At 46.9% G+C, this 27,114-nt stretch overlaps 1 protein-coding gene across 5 annotated transcripts; it reads left to right on the top strand.

Annotated features, from left to right (window-relative positions):
- Nucleotides 1-3,211: 3,211 nt before the first annotated feature.
- On the top strand, nt 3,212-26,168 carry LIMA1 (LIM domain and actin binding 1). Of its 5 annotated transcripts, XM_059871964.1 has the most exons (12): nt 3,248-3,357; nt 4,496-4,584; nt 6,454-6,589; nt 8,515-8,560; nt 10,497-10,895; nt 15,105-15,216; nt 15,675-15,835; nt 18,092-18,196; nt 20,174-20,231; nt 20,492-20,604; nt 23,478-23,611; nt 23,995-26,168. In XM_059871964.1, the coding sequence occupies exons 3-12, from the start codon at nt 6,471-6,473 to the stop codon at nt 24,998-25,000; spliced, it is 2,253 nt and encodes a 750-aa protein (XP_059727947.1). In that variant the 5' UTR covers nt 3,248-3,357; nt 4,496-4,584; nt 6,454-6,470; the 3' UTR covers nt 25,001-26,168. The 5 variants fall into 5 exon arrangements, with proteins under 5 accessions (XP_059727946.1, XP_059727948.1, XP_059727949.1 ...); XM_059871963.1 differs by lacking the exon at nt 4,496-4,584 and having other exon boundaries at nt 3,212-3,357; XM_059871965.1 differs by lacking the exon at nt 4,496-4,584 and having other exon boundaries at nt 3,212-3,357; nt 15,108-15,216.
- Nucleotides 26,169-27,114: the final 946 nt, after the last annotated feature.

Here is a 27,114-nt window from a genome sequence, read left to right on the forward strand (position 1 = left end):
CAACGCTGCCAGAGTCATGCCTCGGCTAATTAGGAAGGTCCAAAAACACTGGATGAGTGGCTGTGAGATGCTCCCTTGCTGAGGACCAGGAACTCATATTTTCCTGCTCCTCCAGCTGGCATGCCAAGGACAGCCAGAAGCTGCCAGGAAAGGGCTCAGCAGTTCTGCCTCTTTCCCACAGGGAACATCCTACAGGGAATCCATCCATCCTGTTCATTTGTGGCCTCTGCCATAACCTGACCGGGGTGGGAAGGAATCAGCTGTGCTCAGCAGGTGGATCCAATGTCTCTCCCAGTCCCCAAGGCTGAGGAAGAAAGGATTCTGTAACCCAAGAAGAAGCAGCAGCTCTGACTGTCCAGGAATAAAAGAGTTTCAGTGAGCAGCTCCTGGCTAAAGTTACCTGCAGACAGAAAGGGAAGAGCTCAGGGAAGAGCTCAGGCTGTGCCATCAGAACCACAGGTGAGCAGCCCTGCCTTATCAAAGCTATGCCACAGAAGTCCCATGATGGTGTTTTTCTGTTACCTTGGTTTTATCACAAAGCAAAAAGGGAATGTACAGACTGACAGAGTATGTTTGGAAATGGAAATAAAATTCCAGTTTAATCACTGATTAAACAAACCAGTGGTGCTCTTGGGAGGGGTCACTTGGAGTTTACAGATTGGGTGGGGACCTCAAAACCAAAATAATGCCATTAGGGTGTCCCAGGCTTTTCTGGGGGTTTCTTCACCCTGGTTGCTGGCTCTGGGCCTGGGCTGTGGGAAGCTCAGGAGCCCCAATGCTCGGAGTCAGTGGTGGCTCCTTGGGAAATGCCTGAGTGAGACTCAGGTGAAACACAGAAAGGCAGGGGTGAAGACAGAAAATGTTTCTTTGGATTCTCCCCTCCGGGTATAAACCTACCAGAGTGGTCCCATTCTGCAGCTCCAAGAGTGACTCCAGATATCCTTGGAAAGCAAGAGGCACTACCAACAGATTAATAATTACACCTGGGGTTGTTTTCCCTGCAGGACAATTGTTTCTATCTCATTGACTCATCAACCTGCAATTGACCACCTCTCACCAAAGCACCAGAAACCCCATTTTAGATCAATGCTGAGCTCAGAGCCCTCAGCTGCAACTGGGGAATGAGGTCAGAGCTCAGAGGCCTCGGCTGCACCTCAGGAATGAGATCACAGCACTGTCACTGCCAGTGCTCTGCAGCCGCGGGCTGGTGGGTCCCTTCCAGCTCAGGAGCTTCCATGGTTCTGTGACACGTTCCTGCTCATACACTTGCCCAAACAGCATCTCCTGCTGCCACCTGAGGTGGGTGCCTGTGCTGGAGATGTCGTGGTCTGACCCAGGAGGATGTTTGTAACACCCTAAATTAAACCCTGGAAACCTCGAGCACAATTAATTAAGGCAAGGCAGCATCTCCTCAGTGCTGCTCTCTCCCTCCTCGTGGCCCATCCCACGGCTCCGTGAGGCGCCTCACGTTCTGGCATGGCCTCATTTGGACACTAATCCCACAGCAGATCCCTCTGGCACACGGAGCTCTCACACATGGCACAGAGGCTGAGGCTTTACACTGTCTTTGAAGCACAGTCTGACTTTCTATCCATGTTATTCTTCCTCCCTGATTCCAATCAGCAGTCTGTGGGCTGCTGTAATGCAAGCAGTGAGATCCAATCTTTTATCCTTGATATTTGGATAATCAAACTTCCAGGCACTACTGCAGTGCATCCTGTATTCCCAACACGTCCAAAGAACTACTCCATCCTATGTAACATAAAAATTCTCCCTCTCTCTGTATCCATTTCTCATTTTGAAAATCTGAGTCTATTGGAATAAAACTTTTCCATAAAACCCTGAGTCAAAGCACATCACTGCAGCATTCCAGATGAGGCTGTACATTGGAAAAGCAGGGATGGGTTGCCAGAAATGCCTCAGCATTGGTATCTGGTGTCATTTGAGGTGCCCCGTGGTTTTCCTGTCACCAGAAAAAGGAGGGGATGCCAGTCCAGAAGGGACACCTTCCTCTATCCCACGGTGCTCCAAGCCCCATTCAAGGCCAGCTTGGATGGACCTGCCTCCATCCCACCAGGATCCAGCCACGGGAGCTGTAATTTACAGTGTGCGGATTTTCTGGGCTATAATTCAGACTTTTTACTGGAATGACTAAATTTTACATGCCAGTGCTGAGACTGTCATAAAAGTAACATCAACATATTAATTTAATTAGTCACTTCCTGTCTTAATGGCCGCTGCTCTGCAAGCAGCTCCCAAGGAATTTGGGACAGCCCAGAATTTGGGACAACATCAACATCCAAGACCTGCAGCTGGGGAAGGAGCCGGAGCACCAAATGCATACAATTTTTATTTTTTTTACTCAGGAATTTGGTACTTGACACATTAGGAAGAATAACAACGAAAGAAATAGAAACACCTAAAGAAAGACAATTAATTGTTCAGACAAATCCCTCAAGGAGCTGCAGGGCTGGCCAGGAACAGCACTGGTGTCCTGCTAAGGAACACAGGGATGTTCTAAATCTCAGGAATGCTGGCTATCTCATTTGGCTGGCTGAAGCCACTTTTTCTTGTTTCCAAACAAATGCAGGCTTCAGGAGACCCAAACACCTGGCACGGGCGCAGCTTCCCCCAGCACAGCCCCTCCTGAGCCCTCGGGAGCCAAGGTGGGGTCGAACCCCAGCTCCGAGACCCCTCATTCCACTCTCACTTTGCCGGGTTTGGGGAGCACCTGCGGCCAGAGGCGAGGGGGGGACAGAGCCCGGCCCAGGGGGACAGACCCAAGCCCAGGGGCACAGAGCCAAGCCCAAGGGGACAGGACAGAGCCAGGCCCAGGGGGACAGAGCCAGGCCCAGGGGGACAGAGCCCAGCCCAGGGGGACAGAGCCAGGCCAGGGGGACAGAGCCAGGCCCAGGGGCACAGAGCCAGGCCCAAGGGGACAGAGCCAGGCCCAAGGGGACAGGACAGAGCCAGGCCAGGGGGACAGACCCAAGCCCAGGGGGACAGAGCCCAGGCCAGGGGACAGACCCAAGCCCAAGGGGACAGACCCAAGCCCAGGGGGACAGAGCCCAGGCCAGGGGACAGACCCAAGCCCAAGGGGACAGACCCAAGCCCAGGGGGACAGAGCCAGGCCAGGGGCGTGTCCCGAGGGCCCTGGGCGTGGCCGAGGGCGTGGCCGCGCGGTCGGGGCAAGGGCCGGTGGGGCCGGGGGCGTGGCCGGGGCGTGGCCGGAGCCGCTGCCCGTCGCTGCCGCGGGCGCGGAGGTGCAGTCGCCGGTTCGGCCGGGACAGGTGCGTTGGGACCCGTTGTTTCATCTGTGACAGGTGCGCTGGGATCTCCCGAGTTCCGCCGGGACAGGTACGTGGGGCGGGGCGGGAAGACGACGCACAGGTGCGGTAGGATCTGCCGGCTGGGCCGGGACAGGTGTGCCGGGACCCGCCGGTTGGGCCGGGACAGGTGCGGTGGGACCTCTCTCCCCGGTGCGGCCGGGATAAGAGCGCGGGGCGGGGGTTGGGAGCCCCGGGACCTCCCCCCGACCCTGGAGCCACTCGGAGCCGGACCCGCCGCGGGTGAGTCCGAGCCCCGATCCGGCCGTCCCTCCCCGTGCCCGGCCCGCGGCGGGGCTCAGGGCAGGGCTGGCCGGGGGCTCGGGGCGCCGCGCCCCCCGCAGCCTCCGGCTCTCGGCGGTTCGTGCCCGGGGCTGGAGCGTGGTGCCCGCGGGGGGCCCGTTCCTGTGGCCGCTTGTAATGAATAGGCCACTGCAACTTGGGCAGGCAGTAGTCAGTTTTCCTTTTAGGATCTTTCCAGGCAGAGGGATTTATGTTCTGCTGTTAAACTTGTGGGTAGATTTGATGTGCTGGATTGTGGCTCAATCACAGTCCTTCCCTAACATCTGGCACACCTCTGGCATCCCTGTCTCCATCTTCTCTGGTCTCTGTGCTGCCTTCCACAGAACCTGCTTCCATTGCAGCAGGCAAAACATTCACAGTCTTGTTTAAGCCTTAATATATGTTTTCTGAAATTTCTCTGACTAAACTACTCAGAGCAGTGAAGAAAGCCCAGAGATACCTGAACATGCCAAAACTGTAAATGAATGAGAAAGTGCTAAGAATGTGGAATGGCATAAAAATGTGGGAATACAAGTTTCAAGGCATGTCAGTTCTGTTTCATATCATTTCTAGTGACTGAGATTCCAGATAGGCTGCTTCTCTTTCCAGCTGAACGTCCCAGTCGCAGCTTCTGACTTAATAAAGAGATTTTAGCCTAAACAGGCCAGATTAACTCGGTGTACCTGTGCCTTTGATGGAGAATGGCAGGGAAACAGAAGAACTCAATAGGGAGAAGATGCAGCCCTGAACAGGGCTGGCTGGAGATGCAGTGGGATGCTCAGGCATCCAAACTGGGGTTATTTTCTGAACAATTACATTCAGTTTTGTTTTTTGTTTTACTGATCTGTTCCTTCCGTGTGTCAATGAGCACCTGTTCCATGTGCCAGGGGAGCTCTGATGACTGCCCCGCTCCTGTTTCCTGGCCACAGCTGACTCTGCTCTGTGAAAGGCCATTTAAACTGCAGCAGGGCCTCAGGTGAGCTCCCTTTGGCTCAAGATTAGTCATAAAACAAAGTTCAAACTGTGGCATGACACGGCTCATTCAGCATTGGTCTTTAACACGGACAGAATTCTTTCTGTGGGATTTTCCAGCAGTACATTCTATCTGTAATCTCTGTGTGTATTCTGAGGCTCCTGGGCATGGAGAGTGGAGGCTACATTCTGCATCACAGAAATACTGGGTTTATTTGTGTATGCAATATGACTTTTTTTAAAAGGAGAAGGTGGAAATGAGATCCTTTGTCTTTGTGGATGGTGATTTGTGCTGTTGTCAAAGGCCAGTCAAATGCAGAGCACTGTCAGTGCAGCCTGGATGGAGATTTACAGGGACTTGGGATACAGAAAGTGTTCAAAAAGGGAGGAATCTCAGAAAGTAACCCCAGTTTGGGTTTCTCTTGCTGGTTGGAAGGGGCTCTGTGTGCCTTTCAGAGGCTGAGGCTGCAGGTAGCTGCACCTGGAAAAGCAACATTGATAAGTGGTTTCTGTTGTTTCAACATCCCCACAAACCCAGCGTCACTTGTCTGCAGCGATAGTTCAACCTGCATGTTTGAAAACGTCGCCAAAATCATTGTTCTGATAAAACCTGTCGTGTCATGGTGTGCTGTTCTCTCCAGGACATCAGGGGAATTATGGAATGTGTGAGAGAGGCCCATTCTTCCTGACTGCATCTCCCAGTGCAGAGATGTGTTCACCTGCCACCTGTTCCAGACAGGGAACAGCACTGGAGAGGCTTTTCTGTTCCCAGGGCTCCCATTCCAGCACTGGGAGCTGCCAGACTCTGCCTGTGCCCCTGAATTCCCCTGGACTGAGGTATTGCAGAATCCCACATCTGTCATTTCTGAGCCAGGTGCATTCTGTACCTTGAGGATTTCAGAAACCTTGTCTTTCCTCCCTTCGATTGGCTGTCAATGCCACCTTGTCTGAAGGTGTTTGTCTGGCAGACCTGGACTCACACTGGATCCAGAGTTCCGTGACTGTGCAAATCCGTTAAAGGAATTAATGGAAAATACAAGGAAGAGCTCAGCCTGGAGTTGGCATTGCTGGGTCAGTTCACGCCCTTGCCACAGGCATTGTGTGACATGGGAGCAGGGATAAAATAAAAGAGGAAAAAAGGAAAGGCGTTCCCTACAGGCTTTATTTTTGTCTTATCAGAGAACTCTTTAAATTAATCTCCCCTCCGTTCCTCCTCCACAAAAGAAAACTATGTAAAAAATAAATCTGACACGGTCTAGTTGGCTTCTGTGGTGAAAAGCTGGACAAAATCTCTTCCCATTTCCAGGAGGATGGGATGGTTGGAGCTGTTTTTTAGGTAATTAATACTATTTTAACTGATATTATGGTAACTACCGCGACAGGAGGGGCACAGCTGCCTCCATGAACACGAGACTTGTTTGAGCTCACAGAGGAAACGCTGCTGTGCTGAGAGTGAGCACAAGAGTGAATGAAAAATGTTTGTATAGTAATTACATCCTCTTAGTTTCGTAACTCAAACCCTCTTACATAAATGCCAGCACATTTGGTTTGCAACCGGAACAAGCGAGGGCACTTGGGGGCTTCCTGGAGCTCCTCTGTGTGTGTGACACACGACTGTCACTCTGGCATCCTCTGGTCACAGCTCTGTGTCCACAGCTCCCCATTGTGCCTATGGCTTTATCAGGGCACCATCTCGGTGGCATCTGCAGAGGAAATCATAACTGTTATCTGCTGCCTTTTTAAAGTCAGTTGATGGACGAGATCCTGAGGGGTTAGGATTGGTGGCACTGGGATGCCGGGAGCAAGTCACTTGGTGGAACTTCTTTTCTGCTCACAGTTCCTATTGCTGACACTGTTCCTTCCTCCTGAGCAGGGATTTGGGGAGATAAGATGGAGCCTTCCCCGTTCAGTAGAAGGCAATGGACCTCCCAGTCTTTGAAAATCACTGCAAAAGAGCTTTCCCTGGTCAACAAGAACAAGTCCTCAGCCCTCGTAGAGAGGTTCTCCAAGTAAGTGCTGTGGGGCTGGGGAGCACCAGCTGTGTGTGTAGGTGACAGCTGCCACCTTGAGCAGGGACTGCTGCTCTCACAGTTGCTGTGCCCTGCACAGACACCCCAACAATCCCACCCTGTGCCTGAAAGTGCTGTCCCAAATGTTCCTGGAGCTCTGGCAATCTCGGGACTGTGACCATTCCCTGAGGAGCCTTTTCAGTGCCTGACCACTCTCTGGGGGAAGAACCTTTTCCTGATATCCAGCTTAAACCTTTCCTGACTTAGACAGAAAAGGAATATTAAGCTCCTATTTTCTCTGAGATATGGATAAAAGGTTAAACTCAAACCATAAATTTTGTATGCCCTGAGAAAGCTGAGTGGTAATAACCAATGCGTTCCCTGGAAAAGCTCTTCTTTCCTTAAGGAATTATATAGGCTTCAGCTGGGGTTTTCAATGGGATTTGGGGAACTGAGTCTCTGAGGCTCTTGCTTTAATAGTGTAACAAACTTTTGGAGTATTTGGATCTTGAGCGAGGCAAACTTTATGGAATCTGCAGGAGAGGGATCCTTTCACACCCACAGCTCCAGAGTTCTTCTGTAGAGCTCTGGCCCAGGGAGAAGCTGTTTGCTGTCACCACCTTGTTAAGGTAATTTATTCACTTGCTGAAGCTTGATTACGGAACCTGGTCATCTTGCTAAATGTTGATAATCCCTCGAAAAAGGCTTACTGGAAGTAATCCAAACTGCTATTCCTTAATCAAGTAGTGTCCCTCTACACAGGTGGGGTCATCGCCTTGGAAAAGCACAGTCCCGCTCTCTGGCTTGGCCACCCTGATGCCCACAGGGAGGAGTGTGACATTTAAGTCCTGTTAATTAAATATTTGTATGTGAAAACGTTTTTCTCCCCACATAATCAGTTTTGTCAGGTCAGAGGCACTAAAGGCAACAACAGAGATTAGAAAAGAGCCTCATGCTGGGCTGACTCTCAGAGCAAGGGCTGGGACTCCTCAGTCATCATCTGTTTTCCAGGTGCTACTTGACTTTCATCTGTGTTCCTCTTTGTTTCTTCTTCCAGTATTGATCCCTCTTCTTCCAGCATCGCTTTCTCAGCCCCTTGTCTTCAAATTTGGACCCTTTATACTGCAGAGATGTGGGTTAGTGTGTTTGCACAGATTAAAGAGGAGCAACAGCCTGTAACACACTCACTGCTGTGTCAAAAGCAGAATTCCACATATAGGAAAACAGAAACAGCCTTTGCCCAAACAGATGCGTGGTTCCTTCTCTCTGAAAGGCAGAACTCTCCTTAAAATGGCAAAATTTGTCACTAATTTTCATATTTCAAAGGCCAAGTGCAATCACCTTGTGAGGCATAGTAGCCAGTGAGGACTGTGGAGGGACTCACACCCAGAGGAGTGCAGATTGCTGGGAGTTTCCTACAGCTCCTTAAAGGACTTTGATTCATGATCCAGGGTGGCTTATCTCCAGAGGGCTGTGATGGCTCAGCTGCCCAGGAGGCAAATGCTGAATGGGGGCAGTTCCCAGCCCACAGAGTAAAATCCTCTGGCACTTGGGGAGATTTTCGGCATGTGCCAAGCTGGAATTTGTTCTGGTTCAGCAGCTGCTATATAAAGAGCTGAATTATTCCTGCAAGGGGGCACAGCAGACAGCTGGGTGGCAGAAACAATACAGCTATTCCAAGGTAAACTGTCTCTATTTGGGAATCAGAGTGCTTAGGGAATGAAAAGTATTAATGGGTGTTATTATTGTAAACTGGGTGACTGAAAATGTGTCTGTCACTTGGCTTTGTGTTACTTGCTGCTGTTTGTCCAGCCTTTCGTTTTAGTCGATTCAGGGGGTGGGGGAAGAAAAATCTCAGCTGTCTTCAGGAGCATTCAGTATTCTGGTTAAAACTTGGGGTTTGTTTGTTTTTCACTCTCTCAAAGGTATCAGAAAGCTGCTGAAGAAGCCACTGCTGAGAAGAAGAGAAGTGTAAGTGTTTTGTATGTTTGTTTCCTTGGGAATAAGCACAGCCTGAAATCAGGATGGATCACCTGCACAAATGTTGCTGTGACAGCTGATTTTTGGAATATCAAAATTGCTGCTATGTGTCCTACAGAAAACCTGGCTTAGACATAGCCTTTGCTTTTGCTTCATGCCCCGTGCTTTTTCCCAGTGTAGAGGAAGGGAAAGGAAGTGAAGTTTCTTGCCCAAAGCTGTGTTGAATCACCAATTCTCTCCTAAGCAAAAGGCAAAATGAGTTAACCACAAGCCAGGAATACCCACCTCCTGTTCTTAGCTGGAGGCACTTGTGTGGTGCCTCTTCCTTTCTTAACTAAATTTAAAAGTGCTTAAAAGGAGCCTCCAAGCCTCCGTGAAATCCAACATGTGTCCTTGAGAGCTGTAGGATCTTCTCTGAAGGGACTTCCAGGGCTGCAAATGCCCCTGGATGAGGCAGCACCAACCTTTTTGGCTCTGTAACAGCCCCACATTCCCTCTTGTAACCTCCATTGCACGCCGGTGTTCAGAGGTCGGGGAACCTTGGATGACAAAGGTTGCAGGGCTTTGTCCTGGTCCTCAGGGTAATTTAATTTTAAAGCACTGCCAGTATTTTCAGGATCTTTAGGAATGTTGCTGCCTTGATTTCTCTAATGCTTGGGGAGCCACTGTTTGAGATGTAGGTGGGATAAAATAAGCATTCTAAAAATTACTTTTCAGTCTTAAATTTTCTTCAGTGCTTGTGCTTGTGTCTGTCAATCTTCCTGTGATCAGGGAACAGGCAAGTCTCAAGCAGGAGGGACTTGTGTTGGGAAGTGTGCTGGGATTCTGGAGGTGTTCCCACAGAAACCTGTCACACAATTCTCAATATTTCTGTTCCATTACAACACTTTCCTTACAATTCTAATACTTTCTTTTCAATACAGTCAGCAAACACACTGATTTTTTTTTTGAAGTGTAAGTAGATTCAAGTCAATTTGCAAAGCAGCGTTCAAAATGTGACCAGAAGAGTAATAGGGTGAGAGACTTAAATCCCAATATAGCCACTAATGCTGGTTAATTCCTGTAAGCCTGGCAGCCCTGCTCCACTTGCAATGAGTTTGGAGTGGTCTCCGTAAGGGAGAGACAGGAAACATGCAATGGTGGCAGGTATTGGGTTGGAATGGCTCAAACACGGGCTGGGCTGTTGCTCTGGGGAGAGGGAACTGCTGGGAGCAGCTGGATGGGATGATGCAGCTCCGGGTGTTCCCCTGGGGGTGAGGCAGTGCCAGTGACGCCTGTGTGTGTCCCCAGTGGTGCTTTCAAGGGGTTGAGTGAAACAGAACAAAAATCCCAGCAAGTTACTGGTTATTTTTAAACTGGAGCAGAGGGATATTTGTTGTGGGTGCTTGGTTTATGCTTTGGCTGCGTGCTGTAAAATCCTGAGCAGGTCTCTGGAAACTGAAGTGTTGCTGTTATCTGAGAGCAGAAACAGGTAACTCCAAGGATTTGGGGGTTTCTGAGAGCTAATTTGAAGCTTTTTCGAAGGCCTGGTAGCGTTGTCTTCTGAAGACACTGCAGCCTTTGGCACAGCAGCCATCTCCTATGGCCGCTTGTGCTCCCGTTTCCCTGCTCTGGGACTGGAGACCCTCCTTATGAGGATTTGAGTCCCATTTCCTTCATATGTGGATTCGGGTCTTTTGTGTGGCATTTAACTCCTGGGGTTTGACTCCCTTTTGCCTTATAAGGCCATTCCTGTTTGCTCACTTCCTGCCTTACTCCTGACTTTTCTCTTCTCCCCCCTCCTTCCTTCCCTATCCTGGATGCTTTCTCCATGTGGCACAGCTGTAACTGTTCACAGCTGGCCGGGAGCGGGGATCGGTGCTGAGCTTCCTCCTGCATGGAAAGGAAGTGCTTTGGAGAGCTGCAATTAACTCCTTGTTCTTTGCAGAACGCAGAAAACCTGCCCGCTCACTTTACGAGGGGGAATCTGAGCGTGCTGAAGAAGAAGTGGGAGAAGCCGGTGCTGGGAGCGGAGTCTGGGAAGGAAGCGGTCCGGGACAGCTGCGCTGAGGTGAGGCACAAGGTCGGGACCGGCCGCGCCCCTTCGCCATCCGCGGGGGCCGGAGCTGCCCCTGGCCGGCCGCAGTGTCCCGCTGGTGACAGCGCAGAGCCCCACAGCCACTCCCGGGAGGGTGGCACCATGGAAAACTGTGTGAGAGAGCCCCGTGAAATGGAAAAGCCCGAAGGCAGCGAGAGGTCGGAGTCTCCGGGCAGGATCGAGAAGTACAACGTTCCCCTGACCAAGCTCAAGATGATGTTCGAGAAGGGTGAAGCGCCTCAGCCCAAGGTAAGGATCTGTCCCTCCCAGTCTCGGAGAAACTAAAGCTCCTGCCTTCGCGGCATCAGGAAAATCCCGGGAGGGAGTGGCTCCAGCTATTGACTCTGCAAATATTGTGTTAATTGTTTTAGTGAAAACAGAACATCGTGCTGTTAGTAACTTACTCGAGCCACGCAAGTATGTGCGTGGTGCTCGGAGTTGTGGCAGCTTGTGATTGCTCGTTGGAGTAAAGTGAATTTGCTTTTGATAGGGTTCAGTGGAAGAGGGGAAAATAAGTATGGAATTTATTGTTTTGTAAAGTAAGTAGGGATTGTTTGTGTCTCGTGTGAAGATTACAGTGAGGTATGAAAATGTGAATTGTGTAAAATGCATATGTAGGTATGTATGTATTTTTTAATATATGAAAAGCAAGGGAGTTTGAGCTCCGCAATCAGGACTGTTGCAGTCAAGATGAAGCACTGAGAGTTTTTGATATCTGTATCAGTATGAGTAGCACAAACTCACACACACGCATGTAGTGAAATACTCCCATCCTTTCCTTGCTCTTCCCTCATTATTGTGTCTTACAAAATGTTTCTTATCGAAAAAAGAAATCTCACAGAGGGAAAACGAAGCCGAGATGGCCAGAGCAGCTCCTGCCCTCACTAGTTTTGACTTGCAAATGCTCAGGGCTCGCATTTTTCTTCCAACTGCTCATGAAATCTGATCCCGCATGTGGACTGCAGCCGGCGTCTCCCGGGGGGAATTGCTTAACTCCAAAATGAGTTGCATATGCTGGGGACTTGCAACACAGTCCCGAGGCCTCGATGCTGGTGGATTTTCCAGTTTTCTCATAGTTTCCTCTCCTCCTGGCTTTGTTCTACTGCGACTGGTTTTCTTGAAGTATTGGCTAAAACACATTTTGGACAAAAGTTGTTTCAATATGTAACAATTTAGGGCTCAGAGGAGTAACTCGGTGTTAAAGGGAATTTTGGGTCTGTGTGAAGTCATTTCATAACTTGAATTTTTGGAGTCTTTGTGATGGTATGAGAGCTGCCCATGACAGACCTTCCCTGAACTCTTGCTGTAGGATTAATCACTCAGAATTACTCCAGGAATTCTGCAGATGGGCTTCGTGTAACTTTATCTCAGCCTGGGGAATAAATTGTTTTGGAGCTGAGTGAATCTGAAACTGATAGTTTGTCAAGTTTAGCAATTCAAACACTGTTGAAAACCAACTAGAGCCAGTAAACACCACCCAGGAGGCACAAAACTGCTCAGGTTCAGTTCAAAATCCCTATTCCAAGTTAATCTGTTACAGTAGAACGGTAAAGGAGTGTTCTGAAGTCCAGATGTGGGGGAGAAGGGGGCATGTTTGGAATTCCATTCCTCGTTCTGGGAATTGATCTGTGATGGGAGGATTGGGTCAGTGCACAGAAGGGAGCTGGGTGCTGTGAGGACCCAGGTGTGGCTCAGTGAGGTGGGAGCTACACAGCACTGCAGCTCTGCAGTTGCCTCTCCCATTTAATTCCTGTGCTTCTTCCTGAGCAAGGCTTCATGGAACCGTTTTGATGGAAAATTCCTTTCTGTCATTGAGTCCAACTGTAAAATCAGCTGAGAGATGGTAGTTTCCTTGGACTTTACTGAAGACTTGATATGTTGGTGCTGTCAGAGCTTTGCTAGCAGAACCTGTGTGTGAACTAAGCAGCACCATGGCTGGAGGCTCGTGGCAGTGCTGATAAATCGACTTCCATGGTTGCTGGGCAGGGCTGGGGCAGAGATCCAGGTCAGAGCCTGGATTTCCTGATTCTATCTCCCCCTTTAAACAAACCTACTCTTATTTTCAGGATTATAAGTAAAATCTCATCATTGATTCATTCATTCACTTAGATCTTGCTCTGTCTTTGCAATAGATAGGAGGCAGATCTTTTATTGCATTTTCATGGAAACAAACTGCTCTAATCCCATTAGGGGCAGGCACGGCAGCCTGGATTGGTTCAGCACTAAGCAAAGACTGGAACTGATAAAAGACCTGATGTTCAAAGGATTCTTTCTGTAAGTGATAGTGAAAGCACACCCAGGGGGGAGGAGGATCAGATCTGCAACATTTCTGAAAAAGTTGTCTCTGGGCTGGTTTGTGTTTTTCCTTTAAGGTAAAACCTGGCTGTGGTGTGTAGGTGACCTAGTGGCAGGGTCATGTCTGACACAGGTGGTTTGTAATGAAATAGGTGTAACTTTGATTTGGTTTTTTGCCCAACTCTGTGCCCCAGGCAAAGCTTTACCTGTGCTCACAGTGCTTCTGCACTTGCCCAAGTCTGAGAACTTGGGGCTTTCCACACATGAGGAATATTTTGTCTCCTTTCCAAAGCAGCAGAAGCTGTGCCCTGGGAATTATGGCCCAGCCACAGAGTGACAAATCCCAAAGGGGGCTTCTTCCATGTGAGAGGTCTTAGCTTCCATGAGCCATGATCCTGCTGATTCCCTGCAGTTGGTCAGTCCATCAGCTGTAATGTGGAAAGTCCCTCATCTTCTCTGTTAAACATTTCATTTCCTTTTACTCTTTTTTTTTTTTCTTCAAGATAAAACTGTTGATATAGAACCTTCACAAGTTTATAGGATATTTATGGATTTACTGAATATTTGTAGGTTTACTGAACTATCCCTGAGCTCTAAAACTTTTGTATTCTGGTTGTTGGGATTTTTACTCTGTGTTCTGCAGCTCACCCATAGAAGAGCTCTTCAGGTGAAGCTGTAACACCTGCAGATGCGGGGTGGCAGAGGGCAGGAGGAGGAGCGGGCAGGGCTCTGCAGTGGTGGCATTGGAGCACTTTATCTGCTTCTGCTGATTGAACTTTTCTTGATGAACCTTTGGACCCCAAATTTCTGAGCTGCAAGAACCCCAGACTCATGGGCTTGGGGTGATGTTAAAGGGGACATTGACTGAATAATCATCTAAGAATAGTTTTCATGGAATGAGGGACCTGCAAGTCTTTACAAGTGTGCAGGCACTCCCAGACCTGAGCCTATTGGTCAGCACAAGACTTGTCAGAGCTAAAGCACTTTTCCAGTAAGAAAAGTTACCAAAGTCTTAAACCACAGAAATAGAAACTATTTCCCGTGCTAATGGAAAATGAGGTTTTCCAGCTGCATTTTCCTTTCCTGGTGCAGTTGCTGTTTGTATGGAAACCAGCCCGATTTTTCATAGTGATTATCTTACACTGCAGTTCTGCAAAAATAAAACTTTGGAATTTCCTTCAGTTTAGTGACCAGCAAATAAGAAAGTCTTTGGAACTGAGGGGGAATGTGTGGTTGGAGCATCTTGCCAAACCTGCCTTTTTCTCTACATTAGCCTCAATCTGAATTTCCAACTGTTATTTAACTCTTCCTAGAGAGAGAACAAAGGTCCAGCACCTTCTAGGATTTATAGGCTGACTTTCAGCTGTGCATACATCCTGCCTTGATGGAGTCCAGTTTAACTGTGCTCAACAACTTCTACCAAAGCTGCGGAAATTTCTTTTTGTGCTTTCTTTTGTTGAGATTTAGATTTGGAGAGTTGGTCTCAACAAATAAGAATAAAATCTGATTGAGGCAGCCGGAGCATCTGTGTGGTGCTACCAGGACACCCTGTCCAGCTCTACAGCAGAGAGTGATTATCCTGGAGATCTGAGAATATTTATCTCTAACACTCCTGCTTAAGCTTCAGCCTTATCAGATCTAATTAGGGAATTATTTAGTACCGACTGCATGAACTATCCAAATCAAAACAAATAACTCTAGATAACTTTTATTGTAATACTATTAATTCCTTTTTCCGTGGCTGAAAATGAATGCAGATTTTGGATAAGCGATTCCTTGCATCCTTTTTCTGATTTTAAATCTTCATACAATGACAGTGACTGTCAGTGACTGTTGGCTTCAACAGAAATTGCATGAAATGCAAAAATCTAGACTGAAGTTTTGTATATGTAGTGGGAATGACCTAAAAATCTGATCTTTGTGGTCCTTTTAAACCAAGAGAACTTCCAAAGGTCACCAACTGACCTCTTCAAGAAAGTGTTTCCCAGGTGACAGAGGGTCAGGTACTCTGTGATCAAACTTTATATTGGTTAAATAAGATGTTACCTGCTAGACTTGTTTATTCCAGTAAAGCAGATTTGCTAGTGACACCTGTGCCTCTGAAGGGATTACCCAGAGCAATCCCTGTGTGTCCAGGCAGCTGATGGGAGGGTCTGTCCCCAGCAGGGCCCCCGGGAGCCGCGGAGGGCGGCTGCGGGCAGGAGGATTTCGGAGAACAGCCTCTCCTTGGAGGACTGCGACGCTGCCCAAGGAGAGAGGAGCTACAGCACAGCAGGTCAGGAAACTCGGGGGGGTTGGGTGGGTTTGGGTTCTGTTTAACAGGTAAATCTACTTTATACAATACAAGAGAAATATTTCCCTGGAGGTGTCCGAGGAATAGCTGGATGTGGTGCTCGGTGCTCTGGTCTGGGTGACCAGGTGGGGATCAGTCAGAGTTGGACTCCTGGTCTTGGAGGGCTTTTCCAATCTCAAGGATTTTATGGAGTAACTTTTGCCTTTCCAAAATGGAAGGAAGCCCATCAGCATCCCGTTTAATTAGTTAAGCCTTGCTGTGAGTTTTAAACCATTCCACTCTTAAGCACGGGAAATGAAAGCACAGGGAATAACCAACAAATTAAGGAATACAGCCCATTCTTTCCTGTGTCTCAATCCGAGAACTAGTTTTAATAGTCAGGGTAATTTAGGAAGCAGTGAACAGTCAATGTTCCTTCATGTTTGGCTTTTTTTTACCAGGGTATCTTGTGGAGACCAGTCCAGGACTCAGCCCAGACAAGGCAGAGACTAGGAAGAACCTGGACATGCCCCGTTTATCAGAGACATCCATAAAGGACAGGCTGGCCAAGTACCAGGCAGCTGTGTCCAAGCAGGGCAGCTCCTCAGGCATCATTCCCATGGTAAGTCTTGGTTTGTGTGGAAGTGAATTTTTGTCCCAGTCTGAGACTGGAAAGATCTTACGGAAAGCAGGCTGCTGGTAATGCCATTCTGTTTGAAAAATAACTCTCTGCCCATAGGAGTAATTTCTGATGAAGAGTTGCCTCTACATACTTCAAGAAGAAATAAGTATACTTGCATCTTCCTAGAATAATGAAAATTTTCCAATTAATTAATCGCTGGCACCCTGACTGAGGTCCTTCTGAAGCATAGTTGACATTCTTTTACTTTGAGTGTCTGTAGCTCTCTACACATTTGTTCTTTTTGTTTAAAAAAGAAAACTCAATTCTGTTGTCCAGCAGCTCTAAGCTGTGGGAAACTGAGGCACAGTGAGATGAAGTGACTTTGTGTCACACCGTGCTCAGAACTTGGATCTCTTGGCCTGCAGCTTTGGGATCTCCAGTCAGTTTTCCTCACTTTTTACCTCCTTTTAGGATTTCTCACCACTCTCTGGATCAAATTAGACTCTTGCAGTGAATGAACCTCTGTCTGTTTTGCAAATATTTGACCAGGAGCTGAACAATTAATGAAGTGTTACAGCTGAGGAGGTTTTAGGAGTCTCAGCTTTTGTTAAAAACTGCTTAGGTACATTTGCTGGAAGTTTCTGATACTTTTGCTGAATGATGGGAACTTATATTGCTCAAGTATTACCTTTATTAACTAGAGCAATAGATTTGAAGAGGAAAGGCCTTTTTAAGTAGGGAAACTTGCCCTGGAAATGAAAGCCCGAAGTGCTGGTTCTCCCTCAGAGGAGAGCCTGCTTTCCAGGAGTCTCTCTGGAGAGCCAAGGGCTTCTTCTGAGCTCAAATGATTCCTGAATTTCAACTTCACATGGGTCAGATTCCCCAGCTGTGGGAGAAGGGTCAGTGAAACCTTCCCTGCATGAATGGAAAGTCCTTGCAGCCACTGCAACAAATCTGATTAACCTAATTGCCCATTTCTGCCCCCTGTGCTTTGCCTGGTCTCATTTCCTGATGCTTTTTCCAGTTTGGGACTCAGAGTGGTGGCTGAGTAACTAAATTCTGTCCTGATGGCAAGAGATTTGCCATTTCTCCAGAGGCTCCTGTTTGCAGCCCCCCAATGCTCTTGGTTTAGTGTCAGTCCAGCCTGATGCTCTCAGGATGCCCCATTTGGGGACAATCTCTTCCCAGTTTGACCTGCATGTGGACTAGGGCGGTGAGATGGAGCAGACAGGGGTTCCTGAGGCCAGTGTTTGCAGTGCCACTGTTCCTTGAGATCTTCTCCTTCCCTGCTGGCAAAGCAACCAGGGCTTTTTTGCTATGGAAATGTGGTCTAAGTGCTGCTCTTCTCACACCTGGGCTACAAAGGAAAGCCAGAATCTCTTGGCAACAACTATTTTAGGGCATTGTGGTGTAATAAAGCCTGGATTAAACCTGATGGACACTTGGTTTGGGTAAGGATGAGGAACAATCAGTTCTGTGAGTTGGAAGGGGAGGGAAAGGTGCTGGACAGCAGATACAGAGATCTAAGCATTAAAATTCCAACATTTGGTATGAACCTCTTGGATGTGGTTGGTTTTGTGGAGATTTGTTTCCCAGTGCAGGGAGATGCTGTGTTGGCATGTGGCTCTTCTTCTTTCATGTCACAGAGAAGAGGCCTTGTGAAAAGCACGAGGCTTCCAATGGTCTTGTGTCCTGGGGCAATGAAAGAAACACGAGGTTTCACTGGATTTTATTGGTTTTAAAGTCTGAAAGATCCTTCTGTGAAAGTCTTCAGTCAGTCTATCAAGAATAAAAATCTCAGGAAAACAGAGTCAGGGTTTTGACTAGAATTGAAGCAAATGTGGGATTTGCTTTTATGTCATATTGTATTTAGCAATTACACTGTACTTCAGGCAGTGCTTGCCTGGAAATACTTGTCATTCCAAGTGAAAAGTTAACCTCCTTTCTTTAAAAGGAAGATGTGCATTGAGCAGGGAATACTTAGGAGTTGATTTTAAACAGGAATTTGGAAGAAAAGGGTTGCTCAGGAAAGCACTGGCATTACTTCCTTAGAGCACAGTAAAATCCTACAGCCTAATCCTGTTCCCTCACTAGAATATGTCACTTAACAAGTGTCTGTACATTCTTCTGGCCCCTCCTTCAATTATCACTCCACATACTAGAAAAACAGTTTTAAAAACATTTCAAGAAAAATAGAAAGAAAATATTTTCTTAGGGGAAAAGAACCTGTCACCTTTCCAGTGCTTTGTCCTGTAGAGTGAGATTCAAGCCAGTGAGAGTGAACTCAAGAATTACAAATCTGGGCAGAAGGAGAATATGGCACCAATTGAGGACTCCAGTTCCTGTCAGGATGGGGAGAAGGTAAGATGTCTGTGCTGGTGGAGATCAAGAGCTTCATTTTAAGTGGAACTGGCTGTGGAAGCACAGCTGATACACTGGTTCCATGTTCCACATGCCATCTGGGAATTGAACATGAGCAGCTGATGCAGATTAGTTACATGCTGCAAGATTCCTGGGTTTTTTTTAATTGTTGTTTTCAGACTGTCTCTGAATTACAAGTGTCTGTGGAAGAGAATGTCTAGAGATAAACTCTCCCAGAAAACTTTTCTGTCTTGGTAGGTTTTTTTTATGGTTGGTTTTTTATAAACTAAAAAATCCACACCAATTAAAAAAACCCCATGAGCAGCTTTGTATGACCCAAGTCAAAGGAGTCTGTCACTGTTTCTTCTGCATTTGTAGCTAAATTTTAGGGTAACTGAGAATGGCAATTTGGGTTTGTTCCTGGTTTTGAGCTCCAGCTATAAATTGAGACTCTAAACTGGACTTGAGCATTTGTTCCCTGAACTGGGGACAGCAGACGGGATAAAAGTAGCTGAATAATAATTGGGGTACTGTGTATTCCATCCAGGCTGAACACGTGGCAGCTTAATGCCAGGAGGGCTTTTAGAGCTTTTCAGCCTTCCTTGGGCAAGGGGCCAAATCTTTGCTTTCAGCTGTTCCTCAGAGACAGCTGAGCAGCTTCGTGTCTGACTGGTCGAGGCTGCTTCCTGCTCCAAGGTGAGTTAATTAAAAGAGCACCTGTTAAATCATAATATCTCCCTGTCATGAATGGAAGATTTGAATAAAATTCCTTGTATTCAGCTGTAATTGCAGAGTTACTTGTTGAGGTGTCCAGGTGCAATGAGAACCTGAATAGAGCATTGTTTGGGAGCCAGGATTGTCCTTTGGAAGGGACGTGGTGAACTTGGAAATGAGCCTAATTAAAGCTGCTTGTCGTCAGTGTCAGAAATGGGAATCCTCTGGCAAAAAGGAAGCAAAAGACACTTCACTCTGTCATTTTTCACACTGCACCCATGGCACATTCAGTAGCCAGACGTGTGTGACTTCAGCAGCCTCAGAACACATTCATGCTCTGCCCAGGACACTGGGGTCCAGTTCGGCTTTCAGCAGACCAGAGGATGTTCATACATGTAGCTTGTCTCCTCATTACCTCGTTAATTTACAAATTTCAGTTGCTTGCAATGGACTTTTCAATCATTAAGGTGAATTAGTGATGATTTGCAGTTAATCTTGTTACAGTACTTTAGTTCCTCAGTGTAGCTACTTAAAACTATTTAATAGCAATAGTGCCATGTTTAATAAAGAGTTATGCATCAAGACCTTTATCTGTAGCAGGTTTTGTTCATGGTTGCATTTGATGATCTTTTCCATACTAAACAATGCTATGATTCTGTGTAGTATTTGAAACTGGTTTAGACCCAATTCCTCTAGTTATTAATTTTTATTTTAATTACTAATTTGTTTCTGGAGGAGGATGAACAAGGAAGATCTGGCATGCTTGTCCCAACTTTGGAACAGGCTTATGGTTCAACGAAAGCTTTTTTTTAAATTCAGGTGTTGTTTTTAATTTTTTTAATTTTTTTTTTTTTCCCCGAAGAGCACAATCTCTGCTGAATGTCTGAATGTCAGAGATTGGTCAAATGTTGGAGGGACCCGTGAGATTTCCAGTAAATTTGCTGTTTGGGGTCAAGGGATTTGTAAGTGAGAAAGCCTGGGAGGAATCTCAGCAAATCAACCAAGATTTCTGAGGGTTAATAAAGGTGTACAAGGAAACAAAATCTGATGTTTGTATGTGTGAAGCCTGTGAGGGTGTCTGCCTTGTAGCAAGGACTCTCTTGACACTCAGTTGGACCCTTTTGTGCCTTAAAAACACTCCTTTCCTGAGCTCCTCAAGTCTCTCTCTGTCTCAGTGCTCAAACTGCCTGGTGCCTTCGTGGGGCCATGACTGTTCAGATCTCAGAAGGTCAGAGGTTCGCATTGTCTCATTTTCTCTTGCAGGTTTCTGTAGGTGAGAACAGCTTGTCTTTGCACGCTGGTCTGCTGGAGGATGGCCATGGTGAGCCCTATCAAATGATTAATTAACTGTATTGTACTAAAAATCTGTCCTGTGCCTAGCACAGACTTTATAAGAATGTCTTTCATGTTTAGAAGCTCATTTGCAGCTGTAATTTTAAGACATTATAACTCCTTTTGCCCTGATTGAACACTTGGAAGTGTAGCTCCCTCACAATTTAACTGGAACTGGGACTCTGATGGGTCTGGTGAGCATAAGCTGCCCACAGTTTAAAGCCATTGTAATTGCCTTTTCTCCCTCAGCTGGACCGTCGGAGAGCGAGGCAGAAGCTCAGAAACCTGTCAGCTCAAAGCAGCAGAACCTTGGTGCTAAAGCAGCTGGGCAGACAGAGGCCTCCCCACCGAAAGCTGTGAAGGTAACGCAGCTCTTCAGCCTCAAACCTGGTGAAGGGTAAAACCAACTGATGGCTCTGTTTAATACTGAAAAGCCTGAATGTGCTTAAGCATAAAGGTCTGGCAGGAACTGGATCAACACCTGCTCCTTCCTCATCAGAGTGCGATTGTGAGGGCACTTTAATTCAGGGTGGAAAAGCATCTCAAAGCAGTCAGGTTTTTTCCAGAGACTGGGTGGGATTTGCTTGTCTCTGTTATACCCCTGTGACAGTGCAGTGTGGCAGAGGGGCTCAGGCAGGGGATGGTCTCAGGGCTTGTCTGTGCTCCTGGAGATGGGCTCTGAGGTCCTGGTACTGACCTTCAGAGCCTTTAGCAAGCTGGGACTTGGCTTTGCTCCTCTTCCAGATGTTCCCAAGGTAACTGCAACTGGTTGTAACTCTATAGTGAGGGCACTGTGGTGCCTGACTATAAAAATCAGGTTTGGCTTTCTGAGTAATGAGTCTTAGATGTTACAGCTTCCTTAGGGAGCGATAAAGCAGATGGAGAACTTTGGTTCAGGGATGTATTTGCTAATCTGATTAGATAACAAATGGCAGCAGTGGACATTTTGGTCAGGCTGTACTTGCCCATCACGTGTGTTGTCTGGGGTTGGGATGCTGATTCCCTAGGCTGCCACACACTTCCTGGCTCCCTCCTAAGGAAACAACTGGGCTTTTGTTATTTTCCCCGTCTTTGGGAGCAACAGCCCTGGGCTCAGAGACTGGGGAGATCTGGCTTCCCAGTGTGCAAGGGAGGAATGCCAGTATGGGAAATTTGAGCTGCCAGTGAGAGTTGTCTGATCCTAGTCTGTGACACAAAAGCTGCATTTCCTGGTGCTCTCTGCTCTCTCTTGATATTATCAAAACTACTTTAGCCTTTTGCCCGGTTACTGCTTTAGATGCTGCACTGCGTGAGATAGAAGCTTCTCTTTATTCATGCAAGGTTCCTATTTGTCTCTTCCAGCTCTGTCTCCTGTTCTTGGCTCCTAACCTCTCCTCCTGCCTTCTGCTTCCCTCCTAATGTGAGCTCAACTCTCAGCTTTCTCTCAAGTCCTTTTTATAATTATTGGGCCTCATCTTCCTCCTGTAGCTCCTATTTGTAGTATCCTGGAAAGGAATTTCTGTCTCTTCACAGCCCAAAACGCCTCTCCACAGACATAGGGCTCATTGTATGCAAGTAAGTCCCTCTCCTTGGATGGGGATGTGATTGCAGAAGCACGTGCCAGCACTCATGCAAAATGCCCTCATGCAAAACCAAGCTTTAGGGAAAAAACGTTTTGATGGGCAAGCAAATTTTTACTGCCTTGCTCCATGTGGCAAGCACGGGTGATTAGATTTTTCTTTGCATCAGTAAATCTCATTCTCTTGAGATTTTGTTTAGTGACTCAAGATGCAGCATTTTGGCAGCACCTAGAAACTGGATTCTTTTTCAAAAGGAATTCTAAATTTTGTTAGTGAAGCTGTTATCATCAAAACTTTAATCTACTGTAACTTCAAATGATGCCTGGAAATCCTGAAATACATATTAAAATGGAATTAAACTGGCAGCAAACTTTAAGGTTGTGACAAAGTGACTTGAGCTGGCTCCATCTTCAGCAATCTATCCTTACATGCTGGAACTTTCATTCCTAACCATTGTTTCTAGACTGTTATAAATAAATTTCTGTGATTATGTTTTCCTGTGACCTTCCTGTTTTTCTTTAGCCATCAGATTTTTCCGTAAATCTTTTTGTAAGTTTGTAGGAGGTAATTCTTTGCCAAGGAAAAGCCACACTTATAAGTATGTCTGAGCATACCCTGGAGTGGAGGCTGGGCTGCTAAATCACTTGTAATCAACATGCAGCCTCAAAATGCCAATGTTGTGTTATTTAATTTATCCTGTAAAGTGTCCTCCCCATTGGCCAGTGTTAATAGATTTCAAGAAGTAAATGGCATCCACTGACCTTTTCTTGTGGGCAATGTTCTTGCTTCCTTGATGCTGTCTGAAAAAAAACCTGTGATCATTGCTGCACAGCAGTGACACTCGACTCCTCAGTGCTCAAGTTTATCCTTGCACTAAACCCGCAGGAAATTCAGTAAGCACATAAGAATTTTAGCTGTTTAACCTCAAAGTTCTGCTCACTTTGAATCTTGAGCAAGTTTGGGGGGGAGCTCTGAGTCCTGGAACCTTAGTGGGGTTTTGTTGGAATAGAGCTGGAATTGTTTACAAGTGAAGCCAGGAGTGTTTCCTGCTGTTGTATTGGTGCTGAGACTATTTCCTCCTCTTTGAGAGAAAAGATTTAACAAAAATGGAACATTTCAAACCATTGGGCAGCCTGTTTCCTGCCTTTCCTCTCCCACCCTGTACCTTTTGAGGCTGTTTCAACTCTTCTGGTGGACAGTGTCCCTGACCATGGCAGGGGATTGGAACTAGATGATCTTCAAGGTCCTTTCCAACCCAAACCATTTCAAGATTCTCTTTTTCTGCACTTTTTTATTATTTTGGTAAGTCTCGTGCTGACTGTAATCAACTGGAATGCTTCATCATTCTCCTATCAATAAAAACAGGTTGCAGGAAAGGATGAGACAGCTTTGGGGAACAGGCTCCGTTTAAGTGCTCTCATTGTTCTTTCTCAGCCATTGCTCAGCATGTGATGCTTCAGCTGTGGGATTCACTGGGGTGAAATCTTGGTTCCCTGTCAAGCCACAGCAATCCCGTGGGCCTGTTGTATCTTCTTACTGCCCAGACCCTGCTGCACCATAATTAGAGAAAGTGAACTCTGCAGTTCTTGAGAGTTCAGGAAGCTGTGCATGAGCCCACGCCAAGTCCCCAGCGGTTGATGTGCTTTCCAGTTAACAAACTTTCTCTTCCCCTGTAGAAATTCCAGTTGCCAATGAAGGAAACCTGTGTTGGGTGTCAGAAGACTGTGTACCCCATGGAAAGGCTCTTTGCCAACCAGCAGGTGTTTCACATCAGCTGCTTCCGCTGTTCCTATTGCAACAGCAAGCTCAGGTATGTGCACTGCTCCCTTGGCTGCTCTCTGGGAAGTGAATTTTCCTGTCACAGCTGAGGAAGGTGCTGCTCCTAGCTGAGCTGGAAGTCACCATAATCCAGTGATTTGTGTAGGAGAGGTAACACAGGCCTACTTCTGCCAGTGCCTGGTGCACTTGATGCCATTTTTAAACTCTTTAACCTCTTAATGTAATTTTACCTCAGGAAAAATAGAATGTCCAGCTTTGTAAAGAATTCTTAGAGCCATACAAACACTGAGGGCTGTAAGCTTGTTTTTTGAACATGTGGAAGACTGAAATTGAATCTCTTCTGTAACACAACGGAAACAGATGCTGGTGTTGGTGGCCCTGAGCTCTAATGTTTGATCTGTGTTTCCTGAACAGCCTCGGTACGTACGCCTCTCTGCGTGGGAACATCTATTGCAAGCCTCACTTCAATCAGCTCTTCAAGTCCAAAGGCAATTATGATGAGGGTTTTGGACACAAGCAGCATAAGGAATTGTGGGCAGGTAAAACTGAATGTGAAGAATCCCCGGAGAAAACCATCCATGGTGTGAATTCACCAGACGCTCCACAAAGCCCAGGAGTAGAGGATGCCCCGATTGCAAAAGTGGGAGTTCTGGCAGCAAGTATGGAAGCAAAAGCTTCAGCTGTGCCTGAAAGGGAAGAAAGACCAGCAGAAACAAAAAAGCTCAGGATTGCCTGGCCACCTCCGTCTGACCAAAGTATCCAAGGAAGTGCCTTAGATGAGGGCATCAAAGTACTCAAACCCAAGTGGCCTCCAGAAGAAGAGATTTCCAAGCCTGATGTGCAGGAGGATGTGGATCTGGATCTCAAAAAGTTAAGAAGATCTTCCTCGCTGAAGGAGCGAAGTCGCCCCTTTACAGTTGCAGCCTCATTTAGAACAGTATCTGTTAAAGGCCATAAACCAGAGAATTCACCGTCTCCTTCCAAGGAAGAGAAAGACACATTGAAAAGGAGTGAGGAACTGGAGAGAGAGGTTGTCATAGAGAAAAAGCAAAAGGGAAAGAAGGTTGAGCATAGGAACATCCAGAACTCGGGGGAGAAAAATGTGGAGGAAGAATGGGAATTGTCTGGTATCAAAGCAGCAGAGCATAACATTGTAGAGAATGGCCAGATGAATGCAGAAACAGATGAGGAAGAACACGCTACAGAGGAGCAAGAAATTCCAAAGGAAGAACTTCTTGAACCAAATTCTCCTAAACATTCCAGCTTAGCCAATGCTGTGACCGCTAAGGAGCCATCTCCAAACCAGAATCGCAAATCCCAAGACGTTGGTTTTTGGGAGGGTGAAGACATGGAAGATCTATCTGTGGAAGAACAGATCAAAAGGAATCGCTACTATGAAGATGATGATGACGATGAATAAATTGGCCTTTTACTAGAAAACTTGCTGCAAGGTGCTGGGCCTTTTGAAATGGATATTTTTAGCTTTAACAAACAGCTCTCCTGGATGAAGTGATGCTGCACTGCACATCAGCATTAAGGGAATCTACATGCAAATTATCTCAGCTAGAAAACTCTGGAAGCCTGCAGATTCTTTAGGTGCATGGAACAAGTGTCTGGCTGTGGGACAGCTTCAGCAGGTAGTGTCTGTCCCCAGCATGAGAACAGAGCTGTTTCTCTACTGTCTTATCCCTTGGAGCTTCAATAGGTATTTCACTAACAATTTATGGAATTCCACTGTGCTTGCCGTGCTGGTGTGGGACAGGGCCTCTGGAACACACCACCCGTACCACTCCAAATGCTACTGCAGTGCTTAGGGACCAACTTCAAAGGGACTTTCTGGCCTGCTTTAAAATGGTCACTTAATGCACTTTAATACATGGAAAGGGCACAACTGGGTTTTTTTTTTAAATAATAAAAGCATTTCTGTGTGTAGTGTCCAACAACTAAAGCATCCTAAATGGAGTGCAATGTGAATTTCTGTCTCAAACCTGTGATCAGTTGAGGAGTCCCTGCACAACTGGAATGGTGCCCGTTGCTGGACCATGTGTATTTCAGTGCTATCCCAGGAGCTGTGCTGGCTGCCAGGTCTCTGCAAAAGACAAGTGAACACTTTGGAGCAGCCTGCAGGGCATTATTTCTGCATTTCACACACATTTGAAGTGGAGTTGTTTTTGTTTTGTTGTCATTTCTTTTTTTACTTGGAGTTCTTCATCATCATTTTAAACTACAGATTATTAAGGCCTTTTGACAACTCTGAAATCCTACTTTTATCAAGCTGCCATAAATCTTTTCCTTACAGTTGTGAAATTGTGCTGCATTGCAAAAATCTCTGGAATCAGTGACACTTTCCGATTGCCAGTCTTGAAGATCAGAAGATTTTTTTTAACTTGACTTCATTTATTTTACAAATAATAAAATCTTGAATGGGGAGAGGAGGAGGCCCTTTTTTATTATTATTAGCTTTTATTTGTACTGTATTCTCAAGAGAATTAGATCTTAATGATTCTTGAGGTGTAAAATATTCTGCTTTCTTAACAGGTCTGCTAATGACAAAACCTTCAATAAAGTTTGGGTCATTTCTGTTTTAACTGAAGTCTGGATTCATCTTGTTTCACAAGGAGGCAGGGTTTAAAGGGTCATAGAATTGTCATGGAATCATGGAATGGTTTGGGTCAGAGGCAGCCTTAAACCTCATCACATTCCCTCTCCTGCCATGGCAGGGATGCCTCCTACTATCCCAGGTTGCTCCAAGGCCTGACCAACCTGACCTTGGGCACTGCCAGGGATGAGGCATTTTCTGGGAAATCCACTCTAATAACCTACCACCCTTACAGGGAGGAATTCCTTCCCAAAACCCCTCTAACCCTGCCCTCTGGCAGTTAAAGCCACTGCTCCTTGTCCTACACTCCAGGTCTCTCTCCATCTCTCCTGCAGCTCCTTCAGGGACTGCAAGGCCACAATGAGGTCACCCCAAATCTTCTCTTTTTCAGGCTGAACAATCCCAGCCTTTCCTCACAGCAGAGCTGCACCATCCCTCTGATCCTCCTGGTGTGTCCCCTGGACTTTGTCCTGCTGCTCCATGTCCTCCCTGTGCTGGGCTCCAGGGCTGGGGGCAGCTCTTCAGGTGGGGTCTTACCTGAGCAGGGCCGAGGGGCAGCCCCCTCCCTTCCCCTGCTTTCCGTGCTGGGGACTCCGCCCAGGCTCGGGGGGTTCCTGGGGCATGTCCAGCGCCTCAAACTTCTCAGCGCTGCTCTCCATCTATAAAAACGGAGGGAAAAGATGGGTGAATTCCCAGAGCTCCCGCTGGAAGGCAGCCCGGGCTGGCTCTGGTGCCCCACTAGGTGACACTGTGTGTCTGTGGTTTGCTGCTCGACTCAAATGAGCAGTTTCTGCTCTCAGATTGGAGAGGGATTAGAACAGGACTGGCAGAAGGAATAAGGACATGCAGGGATTTTTCACTTCCATTTCTGGCTCCAGGTGGCTCTCAAGGGCAGCTGAGGACAACTGAGGGTTTTTCCCCACTTCCTATTGGCT

This window comes from Haemorhous mexicanus, chromosome 33 (assembly GCF_027477595.1).
Source record: "Haemorhous mexicanus isolate bHaeMex1 chromosome 33, bHaeMex1.pri, whole genome shotgun sequence".
Taxonomy (NCBI): domain Eukaryota; kingdom Metazoa; phylum Chordata; class Aves; order Passeriformes; family Fringillidae; genus Haemorhous; species Haemorhous mexicanus.